At 41.2% G+C, this 12,500-nt stretch overlaps 3 protein-coding genes and 1 pseudogene across 3 annotated transcripts; all 4 read left to right on the forward strand.

The window, feature by feature from the left end:
• Window positions 1–4,286, forward strand: part of LOC138020384 (tetratricopeptide repeat protein 28-like) — a 26,597-nt pseudogene extending 22,311 nt beyond the window's left edge.
• Window positions 4,287–4,457: 171 nt separating this feature from the next.
• Window positions 4,458–5,420, forward strand: LOC138020385 (nephrocystin-3-like). The gene has a single exon (XM_068867380.1). The coding sequence runs from the start codon at window positions 4,458–4,460 to the stop codon at window positions 5,418–5,420; it is 963 nt and encodes a 320-aa protein (XP_068723481.1).
• Window positions 5,421–5,841: 421 nt separating this feature from the next.
• On the forward strand, window positions 5,842–6,300 carry LOC138020386 (kinesin light chain-like). The gene has a single exon (XM_068867381.1). The coding sequence runs from the start codon at window positions 5,842–5,844 to the stop codon at window positions 6,298–6,300; it is 459 nt and encodes a 152-aa protein (XP_068723482.1).
• Window positions 6,301–6,847: 547 nt separating this feature from the next.
• On the forward strand, window positions 6,848–8,224 carry LOC138020388 (nephrocystin-3-like). The gene has a single exon (XM_068867382.1). It carries the CDS (start codon window positions 6,848–6,850, stop codon window positions 8,222–8,224), a length of 1,377 nt encoding a protein of 458 aa, XP_068723483.1.
• The last annotated feature ends 4,276 nt before the right edge of the window (window positions 8,225–12,500 follow it).

Raw genomic sequence — 12,500 nt, forward strand, 5'->3', positions numbered from 1 at the left:
TAGTTAATGGCAACAGAGCAGAATGGGACTGCACCATGCTCTTTTACGCTATCCTTTACTCCGATTGTATCGGGAGCACTCTAAACGCCACGATTGAATCAAACGTGGATGCTCTAAGAATTTTTCGTAATCAAGACTTTGCTCATTTGCCACAGGGCAAGCTCACAAAGCTAGAGTTCCAAAATGCCATAGGAAAAGTCTCGGCGGCATTTCTGGCACTTGGCCTGTCCGATGTGAACATTAAGGACATTAGAAACCAAACGAGTTTTCCAACAAACGAGTTGACCAAAGTACTCCAACAAGTTAAAGATCTGGAAGACGAACTAAAAGAAACAGAACAAAATCGAAAAGTCCTTCAAGAGCAGTTGCAGAGTGAGGCTCCTCCATTTTGCGTTCTCCCTCCCAAGCCATCGCACGAAATTGCTGGACGAGATTGTGAGGTGGAAGAAATAGCTCAAAAGGTAAAGCGACTAAAGGAAGCCAACGAAAACCATTTGAGTTACCTGTACATCTCAGGAAACTCGGGAAGCGGCAAATCTCAGTTGAGCGCTCTGGTTGCGGAGAAATGGTTTGAGGAAGAAAAAAAGGTCGCAAATGTGAAGGCATTTGTAATGACTCTAAATGCGCAAAACGTTGATTCTTTGTTCGAGTCTTATGTTTCTTTTGCTCGAAATCTTAAATGTCCGGAAGATGCAGTGCTGCAGAATCTTAAAAATAAAGATATGGAAACAAAGGAGAAGATCACAAACATAAAGTCCTTAGTTAGTACCAAAGTGGAGCTTTACTCTTCCTGGCTGTTGATAGTGGACAACGTCGTGAGTTTACATGAAATAAGTTGTCATTTGCCAGAAAGGGGAAGTACGAAATGGCGTAACGGTCAAGTGTTAATAACATCCCAAGACACCGCTGCTATACCTTCAGAAACGTCTTTCATTCGTCACATATCTGTGAGCAATGGCATGAGGTTAAATGACGCGATTTCTTTTTTAACCTCCATCTCTGGCTTCGACGACGATGACACCGCAAAAGAAGTTGTGCAGGCATTAGATTATCAACCCCTTGCCTTAGCAAGCGCCGCCACGTTTGTCCAACAAGTACGAGAAACCAAATCATGCTCTAACTTTGGCTGGAAAGATTATCTACAGAAGCTTTCCAAAGGGCAGCGCGCTAACACTGAGGCCTTCCTTGCCAAATCAAATCCAAGCTATCCAAACTCCATGACCGCCGCGATTTCATTGGCCGTTGACCGCGTGATGTCCTCTGATAAGGTTTTAAATCACGCATTCCATTTCATTTCTCTCTGAGCACAGCAACCATTAAACCTGGAACTTTTGATCAACTACGTTCTGAATTTCCAGAACAAAAACGATAGTAGCACAGGAGACGAACTTAATGATGCAGATATTGTTGGTTTGAGGATTCGAAAAAGCTCACTGTTTTTACTTGAAGAAGACGGCAGTGACGTCTTCGTTCGCGTTCACCGGATTGTGAGAGATGTTATCCAAAGAAAAATTGCTGAGGAATATTTGGAAATTGAGAACTTTAAAGTTTTTGATGGGGTTATTACGTCTTTTTACCAATTTGCAGTTGATAAAAGCCTCCTTAGATTAGATTCCGTCACTAAAAGCTTGCACTTAATACCGCATTTAAGATGCCTAATGACGGAAATTGTAAATGCTATGGATGCAGGAGACATATCTAAGCTTAGGGAAAAGTAATAATTTAAGCATGAAATATTACCCACGTTATTTTATCAAGTTGGGCAATATCTGTCTTTTTCATTGTGATTATAGTACATCCAGAACATTTGGCATTCAGGCTCTTAATTTGAGTAACCATAACGATGTTTTTCAAGGACAGGTCGAAAAAGCCAATGACTAGCCTGGTTCTCTATGTGTCGATGTCGCAACATGTTTTGACTATTTGGGTACTGTACTAAGAAAGCAGGGTGACTTTTCTGAAGCAAAAGATTATCATGAGCGTGCTCTTGCTATTCAAGAAGAAAACCTTGGTTCTCAGCATATCGATGTCGCAACAACTTTAAACAATTTGGGTACTGTACTTATGGAACAAGGTGACCTGGAACAAGCAAAAGACTATCATGAGCGTGCTCTTGCTATTCGTGAAGAAAAGCTTGGTTCTCAGCATATCAATGTCGCAACATCTTTAAACATCTTGGGTTGTGTACTTCGTGCCCAAGGCCACCTGGAACAAGCAAAAGATTATCATGAGCGTGCTCTTGCTATTCACGAAGAAAACCTTGGTTCTCAGCATATCGATGTCGCAACAACTTTAAACAATTTGGGTACTGTACTTATGGAACAAGGTGACCTGGAACAAGCAAAAGACTATCATGAGCGTGCTGTTGCTATTGGCGAAGAAAAGCTTGGTTCTCAGCATATCGATGTCGCAAAAACTTTTAACAATTTGGGTAATGTACTTATTGATCAAGGCGACCTGGAACAAGCAAAAGATTATCATGAGTGTGCTCTTGCTATTCGCGAACAAAAGCTTGGTTCTCAGCATATAGATGTCGCAACAACTTTAAACAATTTGGGTTGTGTACTTATGGAACAAGGTGACCTGGAACAAGCAAAAGATTATCATGAGCGTGCTCTTGCTATTGGCGAAGAAAAGCTTGGTTCACAGCATATCGATGTCTCAACAACTTTAAACAATTTGGGTTGTGTACTTATGCATCAAGGTGACCTGAAAGAAGCAAAAGATTATCATGAGCGTGCTCTTGCTATTCTCGAAGAAAAGCTTGGTTCTCAGCATATCAATGTCGCAAAAACTTTAAACAATTTGGGTTGTGTACTTATGGATCAAGGTGACCTGCAACAAGCAAAAGATTATCATGAGCTTGCTCTTGCTATTCTCGAAGAAAAGCTTGGTTCTCAGCATATCGATGTCGCAAAAACTTTAAACAATTTGGGTTGTGTACTTAAGGATCAAGGTGACCTGCAACAAGCAAAAGATTATCATGAGCGTGCTCTTGCTATTCGCGAAGAAAAGCTTGGTTCTCAGCATATCAATGTCGGAACATCTTTAAAAATCTTGGGTTGTGTACTTCGTTCCCAAGGCGACCTGAAACAAGCAAAAGATTATCATGAGCGTGCTCTTGCTATTCGCGAAAAAAAGCTTGGTTCTCAGCATATCGATGTCGCAACAACTTTAAACCATTTGGGTTGTGTACTTATGCATCAAGGTGACCTGGAACAAGCAAAAGATTATCATGAGCGTGCTCTTGCTATTCTCGAAGAAAAGCTTGGTTCTCGGCATATCGATGTCGCAAAAACTTTAAACAATTTGGGTTGTGTACTTATGGATCAAGGTGACCTGCAACAAGCAAAAGATTATCATGACTGGCTCTTGCTATTCTCGAAGAAAAGCGTGGTTCTCAGCATATCAATGTCGCAACAACTTTAAACCTTTTGGGTTGTGTACTTCATGCCCAAGGCGACCTGGAACAAGCAAAAGATTATCATGAGCGTGCTCTTGCTATTCGCGAAGAAAAGCTTGGTTCTCAGCATATCGATGTAGCAACAACTTTAAACAATTTGGGTTGTGTACTTATCGATCAAGGTGACCTGGAACAAGCAAAAGATTATCATGAGCGTGCTCTTGCTATTCGCGACGAAAAGCTTGGTTCTCAGCATATCGATGTCGCAACAACTTTAAACAATTTGGGTTGTGTACTTATGGATCAAGGTGACCTCGAACAAGCAAAAGATTATCATGAGGGTGCTCTTGATATTCTCGAAGAAAAGCTTGGTTCTCAGCATATCAATGTCGCAACATCTTTAAACGTCTTCGGTTGTGTTTTTCGTGCCCAAGACGACCTAGAACAAGCAAAAGATTATCATGAGCGTGCTCTTGCTATTCTCGAAGAAAAGCTTGGATCTCAGCATATCAATCTCGCAACAACTTTAAACATCTTGGGTTGTGTACTTTGTGCCCAAGGCGACCTGGAACAAGCAAAGGATTATCATGAGCGTGCTCTTGCTATTCGCGTAGAAAAGCTTGGTTCTCAGCATATCGATGTCGCAACAACTTTAAAGAATTTGGGTTGTGTACTTATGGATCAAGGTGACCTGGAACAAGCAAAAGATTATCATGAGCGTGCTCTTGCTATTCGCGAAGAAAAGCTTGGTTCTCAGCATATCGATGTCGCAACAACTTTAAACAATTTGGGTTGTGTACTTATGGATCAAGGTGACCTGCAACAAGAAAAAGATTATTATGAGCGTTCTCTTGCTATTCTCGAAGAAAAGCTTGGTTTTTAGCATATCAATGTCGCAACATCTTTAAACATCTTGGGTTGTGTACTTCGTGCCCAAGGCGACCTAGAACAAGCAAAAGATTATCATGAGCGTGCTCTTGCTATTCTCGAATAAAAGCTTGGTTCTCTGCATATCAATGTCGCAGCATCTTTAAACATCTTGGGTTGTGTACTTATGGATCAAGGCGACCTGGAACAAGCAAAAGATTATCATGAGCGTGCTCTTGCTATTCGCGAAGAAAAGCTTGGTTCTCAGCATATCAATGTCGCAGCATCTTTAAACATCTTGGGTTGTGTACTTCGTGCCCAAGGCGACCTAGAACAAGCAAAAGATTATCATGAGCGTGCTCTTGCTATTCGCAAAGAAAAGCTTGGTTTTCAGCATATCGATGTCGCAACAACTTTAAACCTTCTGGGTTGTGTACTTATGGATCAAGGCGACCTGGAACAAGCAAAAGATTATCATGAGCGTGCTCTTGCTATTCGTGAAGAAAAGCTTGGTTCTCAGCATATCAATGTCGCAACATCTTTAAACATCTTGGGTTGTGTACTTCGTGCCCAAGGCGACCTGGAACAAGCAAAAGATTATCATCAGCGTGCTCTTGCTATTCGCGAAGAAAAGCTTGGTTCTCAGCATATCGATGTCGCAACAACTCTAAACCTTTTGGGTTGTGTACTTATGGATCAAGGTGACCTCGAACAAGCAAAAGATTATCATGAGCGTGCTCTTGCTATTCGCGAAGAAAAGCTTGGTTCTCAGCATATCAATGTCGCAACATCTTTAAACATCTTGGGTTGTGTACTTCGTGCCCAAGGCGACCTGGAACAAGCGAAAGATTATCATCAGCGTGCTCTTGCTATTCGCGAAGAAAAGCTTGGTTCTCAGCATATCGATGTCGCAACAACTTTAAACCTTCTGGGTTGTGTACTTATGGATCAAGGTGACCTGGAACAAGCAAAAGATTATCATGAGCGTGCTCTTGCTATTCGCGAAGAAAAGCTTGGTTCTGAGCATATCGATGTCGCAACAACTTTAAACAATTTGGGTTGTGTACTTATGGATCAAGGTGACCTGCAACAAGAAAAAGATTATTATGAGCGTTCTCTTGCTATTCTCGCAGAAAAGCTTGGTTCTTAGCATATCAATGTCGCAACAACTTTAAAGAACTTGGGTTGTGTACTTCGTGCCCAAAGTGACCTAGAACAAGCAAAACATTATCATGAGCGTGCTCTTGCTATTCTCGAAGAAAAGCGTGGTTCTCAGCATATCAACGTCGCAACAACTTTAAACCTTTTGGGTTGTGTACTTCGTGCCCAAGGCGACCTGCAACAAGCAAAAGATTATTATGAGCGTGCTCTTGCTATTCTCGAAGAAAAGCTTGGTTCTCAGCATATCAATGTCGCAACATGTTTAAACATCTTGGGTTGTGTACTTCGTGCCCAAGGCGACCTAGAACAAGCAAAAGATTATCATCAGCGTGCTCTTGCTATTCGCGAAGAAAAGCTTCGTTCTCAGCAGATCGATGTGAACAACTTTAAACCTTTTGGGTTGTGTACTTATGGATCAAGGCGACCTGGAACAAGCAAAAGATTATCATGAGCGTGCTCTTGCTATTCGCGAAGAAAATCTTGGTTTTCAGCATATCAATGTCGCAGCATCTTTAAACATGTTGGGTTGTGTACTTCGTGCCCAAGGCGACCTGGAACAAGCAAAAGATTATCATCAGCGTGCTCTTGCTATTCGCGAAGAAAAGCTTGGTTCTCAGCATATCGATGTCGCAACAACTTTAAACCTTCTGGGTTGTGTACTTATGGATCAAGGTGACCTGGAACAAGCAAAAGATTATCATGAGCGTGCTCTTGCTATTCGCGAAGAAAAGCTTGGTTCTCAGCATATCGATGTCGCAACAACTTTAAACAATTTGGGTTGTGTACTTATGGATCAAGGTGACCTGCAACAAGAAAAAGATTATTATGAGCGTTCTCTTGCTATTCTCGCAGAAAAGCTTGGTTCTTAGCATATCAATGTCGCAACAACTTTAAAGAACTTGGGTTGTGTACTTCGTGCCCAAAGTGACCTAGAACAAGCAAAAGATTATCATGAGCGTGCTCTTGCTATTCTCGAAGAAAAGCGTGGTTCTCAGCATATCAACGTCGCAACAACTTTAAACCTTTTGGGTTGTGTACTTCGTGCCCAAGGCGACCTGCAACAAGCAAAAGATTATTATGAGCGTGCTCTTGCTATTCTCGAAGAAAAGCTTGGTTCTCAGCATATCAATGTCGCAACAACTTTAAACCTTTTGGGTTGTGTACTTCGTGCCCAAGGCGACCTGCGACAAGCAAAAGATTATTATGAGCGTGCTCTTGCTATTCTCGAAGAAAAGCTTGGTTCTCAGCATATCAATGTCGCAACATGTTTAAACATCTTGGGTTGTGTACTTCGTGCCCAAGGCGACCTAGAACAAGCAAAAGATTATCATCAGCGTGCTCTTGCTATTCGCGAAGAAAAGCTTGGTTCTCAGCAGATCGATGTGAACAACTTTAAACCTTTTGGGTTGTGTACTTATGGATCAAGGCGACCTGGAACAAGCAAAAGATTATCATGAGCGTGCTCTTGCTATTCGCGAAGAAAATCTTGGTTTTCAGCATATCAATGTCGCAGCATCTTTAAACATCTTGGGTTGTGTACTTCGTGCCCAAGGCGACCTAGAACAAGCAAAAGATTATCATGAGCGTGCTCTTGCTATTCGCAAAGAAAAGCTTGGTTCTCAGCATATCGATGTCGCAACAACTTTAAACCTTCTGGGTTGTGTACTTATGGATCAAGGCGACCTGGAACAAGCAAAAGATTATCATGAGCGTGCTCTTGCTATTCGTGAAGAAAAGCTTGGTTCTCAGCATATCAATGTCGCAACATCTTTAAACATGTTGGGTTGTGTACTTCGTGCCCAAGGCGACCTGGAACAAGCAAAAGATTATCATCAGCGTGCTCTTGCTATTCGCGAAGAAAAGCTTGGTTCTCAGCATATCGATGTCGCAACAACTTTAAACCTTTTGGGTTGTGTACTTATGGATCAAGGTGACCTCGAACAAGCAAAATATTATCATGAGCGTGCTCTTGCTATTCGCGAAGAAAAGCTTGGTTCTCAGCATATCAATGTCGCAACAACTTTAAACAACTTGGGTTGTGTACTTCGTGCCCAAAGTGACCTAGAACAAGCAAAAGATTATCATGAGCGTGCTCTTGCTATTCTCGAAGAAAAGCGTGGTTCTCAGCATATCAATGTCGCAACAACTTTAAACCTTTTGGGTTGTGTACTTCGTGCCCAAGGCGACCTGCAACAAGCAAAAGATTATTATGAGCGTGCTCTTGCTATTCTCGAAGAAAAGCTTGGTTCTCAGCATATCAATGTCGCAACAACTTTAAACCTTTTAGGTTGTGTACTTCGTGCCCCAGGCGACCTGCAACAAGCAAAAGATTATTATGAGCGTGCTCTTGCTATTCTCGAAGAAAAGCTTGGTTCTCAACATGTCAATGTCGCAACATGTTTAAACATCTTGGGTTGTGTACTTCGTGCCCAAGGCGACCTAGAACAAGCAAAAGATTATCATCAGCGTGCTCTTGCTTTTCTCGAAGAAAAGCTTGGTTCTCTGCATATCAATGTCGCAGCATCTTTAAACATCTTGGGTTGTGTACTTCGTGCCCAAGGCGACCTAGAACAAGCAAAAGATTATCATCAGCGTGCTCTTGCTATTCGCGAAGAAAAGCTTGGTTCTCAGCATATCGATGTGAACAACTTTAAACCTTTTGGGTTGTGTACTTATGGATCAAGGCGACCTGGAACAAGCAAAAGATTATCATGTGCGTGCTCTTGCTATTCGCGAAGAAAAGCTTGGTTCTCAGCATATCGATGTCGCAACAACTTTAAACAATTTGGGTAATGTACTTCGTGCCCAAGGCGACCTGGAACAAGCAAGAGAGTACCATGAGCGTGCTCTTGCTATTCGCGAAGAAAAGGTTGGTTCTCAGCATTGTTGCAATGTTTTATGACTGGATGTATTAATGTACGCTACATTCAAGGTGACCTGAGACAAGAAGAAGAGTATTTTGATGTCGTTTTCACCTTCTCTCTGAGCGGCGTCGTGTCTCATGCTGAACTATCTAAAGTTGCATCTTTTATAAGGGCTTCTCTTATTTGCGTCAAGGAATTGATAATACTTAGAAATTGCCAATTCCTAGGACCAAACCATGCCTAATCGCAAGCAAAATATGTCGTACATCACAAAGGCAGTTAATCCTAAATTATTGGAGAGCTGGAGGAGGGACGGCTGTACATGATGAATTTTTTTTTCATTCGAACCAAGAGACAGATACAATTCGATCGTTAGTTTGATGTTAAAGGGTATCTACATTAATAAACCTTAATCGAGTGGGTACCCATCTTAGACTTACTGCAATTTTCATAATTCTGCGGAATCTTACCTTCAAGTGCGTATTCGCGTACCCGAGATCTGGGTACGAGATCATCAAGCGCCAAACTGCGTTTTGGCTTCTATCAATCAAATTTCCGAACATTGCCGGGAAGATCGACTCCGCCTCCGGAAAGTGAATAATAGTTTTTGTTTAGTTCACAGTTTGTACACCATTATAATACGTTTTTATAAAGATTCGTACAGATTCCATCGCTTTCCATCGACGTCGAGTTCGACTGTACGAATGTACCATGGGAAAGAAAGAAGCTGATTGGAGGGGTATATCACGCAGCCATTGATTTCGTCATCTGTGGTTGGCGTCGGAATTTTGATTGATGGAAGCAACAACGCAGTTTGGCCGTCGGCGCTTGAAGATGAATTCCGCAGAAATATGAAAATAGCAGTAAGACCTCGTTCATACAACTAAATCATTACCCAATACAAAAGAAGCACAAGCATGTTGGAGTCGTAGGCGCTTTACCTGGTAGTCAGGCAGAGGTAAAGGTAAATTCACTTTATTTAACGTCGATAGTTCCTTCAGTTACGAAACTGGTATCAATGGAAGCCGACGGTGCGCCCTTTACCCCCCTCCCTCTGTCAGTGCTCAGAGCTACGCCTGCTTTAAGCATTCAAAAGAGGATTCAAAACAACACTGCAATCTTATTTGGAGAATCTAAGACATTTGGTATGAAAATTGACCCGTGGGTCACAATATGCTGAGGGAAACGGTTAAAAGGTTGTGCAAAGGAGCTTGAATCGAGAGTCAAGTCACAAACCAGTCTCCGTTCAACGATAGCAGGGAGTTTAAGAAACCACGACGGCTACGGCCTGGAAAACGTCACTTCAAGTATTTCATGACTATTCCATCCTGTTTATACTATGCAATATGGGCGAAGTGTCCTAAAACTGGATTGGTACGGACTGATTTGAAGTAAAGAGTGAGACTTAAGGATTCACTGTAGTTTGTCCACGTTGTCGTCAAAACCTTAAATTTGGTCATTTCACGTAGTAGTTTTGATGAGTACGGGAGCTAGAGAAATGTTTAAAAATGCGTGCCTGACGTGCTCGTGCAGCACGATCATTTTGTTTCTTTTAACCGATAACATTACTTCTTTTTGGCGCTGTCGTTGCCGAAGCCGTCGTCCTTTCTTAAACTCCTTGGCAACCCGAGGACGGGACTGGACAATCTGCGAGCCAGCGAGCCATGCGAAACAAGGGACTTTCGTATTTAAGTCTATTAAAGCACCCATTTCAAATATCGGTGATAAACAGTTATTAAGTCATGGTTCGCATCGCTCGCATGGCTTGCAGCCATGGCTCGCTGGCTCGCACATTGTCTTAACTCCCCGAGGACTAAAGAAAGGAATTCCAGACAAGAATGTCATGGAGAGCACCGGGAATAGAGAGGTAAGGTCTTTGCAAGAATATCAGCACCATGATATTTCAAGTATTACCCGCCGAGTCTGTTGCTCCTGAAAAATATCAATAAAACGTGAAATCGAATTAGATGAGGAAGAAGATAGTTCAAAACCTCCTAAACGATACAATAAAGCTGGAATTTCTGATTTTGGACGACTTAAATTGTGACACATCGTTATTTAAATAAATAAAATTTCATTTTTTATTGACTTCTTCTTAATTCTTTTGCTGAAGAAACCCTCGTCAAAATGGAATCTATTTGTTTTTATACAATAAAAGCGAGGGTTTACCTCCTCAGCACGCACTCACTATTTGAAAGAGAGAGGCAATTGCTGCCAAACTCTTTGATGACGCTGCCACTAACACTAGACACAGCCTTCACAAACTGCTCCCAGTTGGAAATTCTTGCAAGTATTCACCGAGGAACTCAAGGAACTTTGTAAGCCCTTTGTGGAAAAACCCCTCTGTAGGGATAGTCTCATATTAAGCCATGTTGTAGCAAGTGATATTTTTATTTATTCTAATTATCACTATAGAACTTTTAACTTTGGAAACTTTTGCCTTTTTATATAAGCGTAAATGTAAACAAATTTAGCTTATGCTCCAAGTATTTCGTCAAAGAAATATCTGTTTCTTTATCTATCTATCATCTATCTATCCAACAGATTATAGGTTATGACCAAAGCGCTTGGAATTCAAGACAACAAAGGATGTCAGTGTTAACAACGAGTATGACGTTGGACAACGATTGTCCACACTGCGCATCAGTTCTGTACAGCCACTTGTGCTCAACGCGGTTTCTCGGATTCCACTAAATGTTGTTGCGACGAGTTTTCATCGCAAATTGTCAAAGGTGTTCAATTAATGTTTGCTTTGAGTAGCTTATTTTGAGATTGATTCTGCAAGAGTATGATCAGATTTTCTTGCTTTCAGTAAAGCCGCAAGAGCAGCTTAATGCCAAGATTTTGCCCGAGACCGGCCAAATGCGTATATTGTTTTTGGCAAACTGGAGTTCGAAGTTCCGCTTATATGACTATCGCTGAACTTGAATTCAAGTACGAAAACGATTTACCAACAGTCATTGTCGAAGTCACCCTCGTTGTCAATGTTAACTAAACAGTTACTCAATGAGGGCAACGGAAAGATAATATATAGATTTAGCCAAGCCTAAAAGCGGAGCTTCCGGGTTATTTATACTCTCAAAGAACGTATCGATCCACAAAAATAAAAACCATACTTCGGGTAACTTAAGGTGCGAAAATCCGAAAACGGATTTTGCGTTTTTTTGGGAGAAATCCAAAAACGGATCATGAATCCAAAGTATCCACACTCGAGGAGAATACTTCGGATCAAATCTAAATCTGGATTTTTGAGATTCACCACTTCAGTGTTTTTTTGGGAAAGGATTTGAAGGAAGTATTTTCCATGCAAAGATGATACACAACAGCTACGTGATAGTTTAGCCCAAATATTTTTCTCATTTTTACCGCCCGATCGAAGACACGAATAGGTCGAAAATAGTTAGGTTTCCTGCAAATTTCACACCAGAAATTACACTAAAAGTTTCTTGTCAGCAATAATATTGTTACTCCCTTTCTATAGCTAAAAGGAGTTAAATGCAAAAATACCCTTTGTAATAGATTTGTACCTTAAAACGCATGTTTTTCGTCATTTTCTTTTTTTTTTTTTTTATTGAAGAATTTCTCCAAAACAAACCAGTTAATAGCTGCTAATTTTTTTTGTTTTGTTTTTTAAATTGCACGTAACCGCTGGGTTTGCTTGTTTGCGTTGTCATGGAAAATAATCGTTTTTCGGATTTTGCGTTTCTTTTGACGCTGAAGAATCCATAGAAGCGAGATCACAAATCCGTTTTGGGATTTTACCAAAAAAACGCACCCTTAATCACGTAATCCAAGACTGTCTCTTATTAAATTGTGTTTTCCCTCGCAAAATAAATGATATTTCCTGCATGGTAACGAGCAAACTGCATTATGTCTGTCAACGGGCAATGCCGAAATCCATTAAGCCTGTATGTTCAAGTTATTCATGCACTTACTGAGGACGGTGGCGCTAATTGTTTGTCCGCAACTTTTACTGCACAGAAAACGCGACTGTAAAATGTCACGCATTACTTCAAGCATTAGTTAACACATTAGGGAGCTTAAGGACGTTCGCGCTAATTGTTTGTGCGCAACCTTTACTGCACAGGTAACGTGATTGCAATATGTCACGCATTACTTCAAGCATTAGTTAAGATCTTATGGCGACAAAAAGGTGGGGAAAATTTCCCGGTAGGCAAAGTAATGGCAAATTTACTTCCAATTCA

The sequence above is a fragment of the Montipora capricornis genome, chromosome 10 (assembly GCF_036669925.1).
Source record: "Montipora capricornis isolate CH-2021 chromosome 10, ASM3666992v2, whole genome shotgun sequence".
In the NCBI taxonomy this organism is placed as follows: Eukaryota; Metazoa; Cnidaria; class Anthozoa; order Scleractinia; family Acroporidae; genus Montipora; species Montipora capricornis.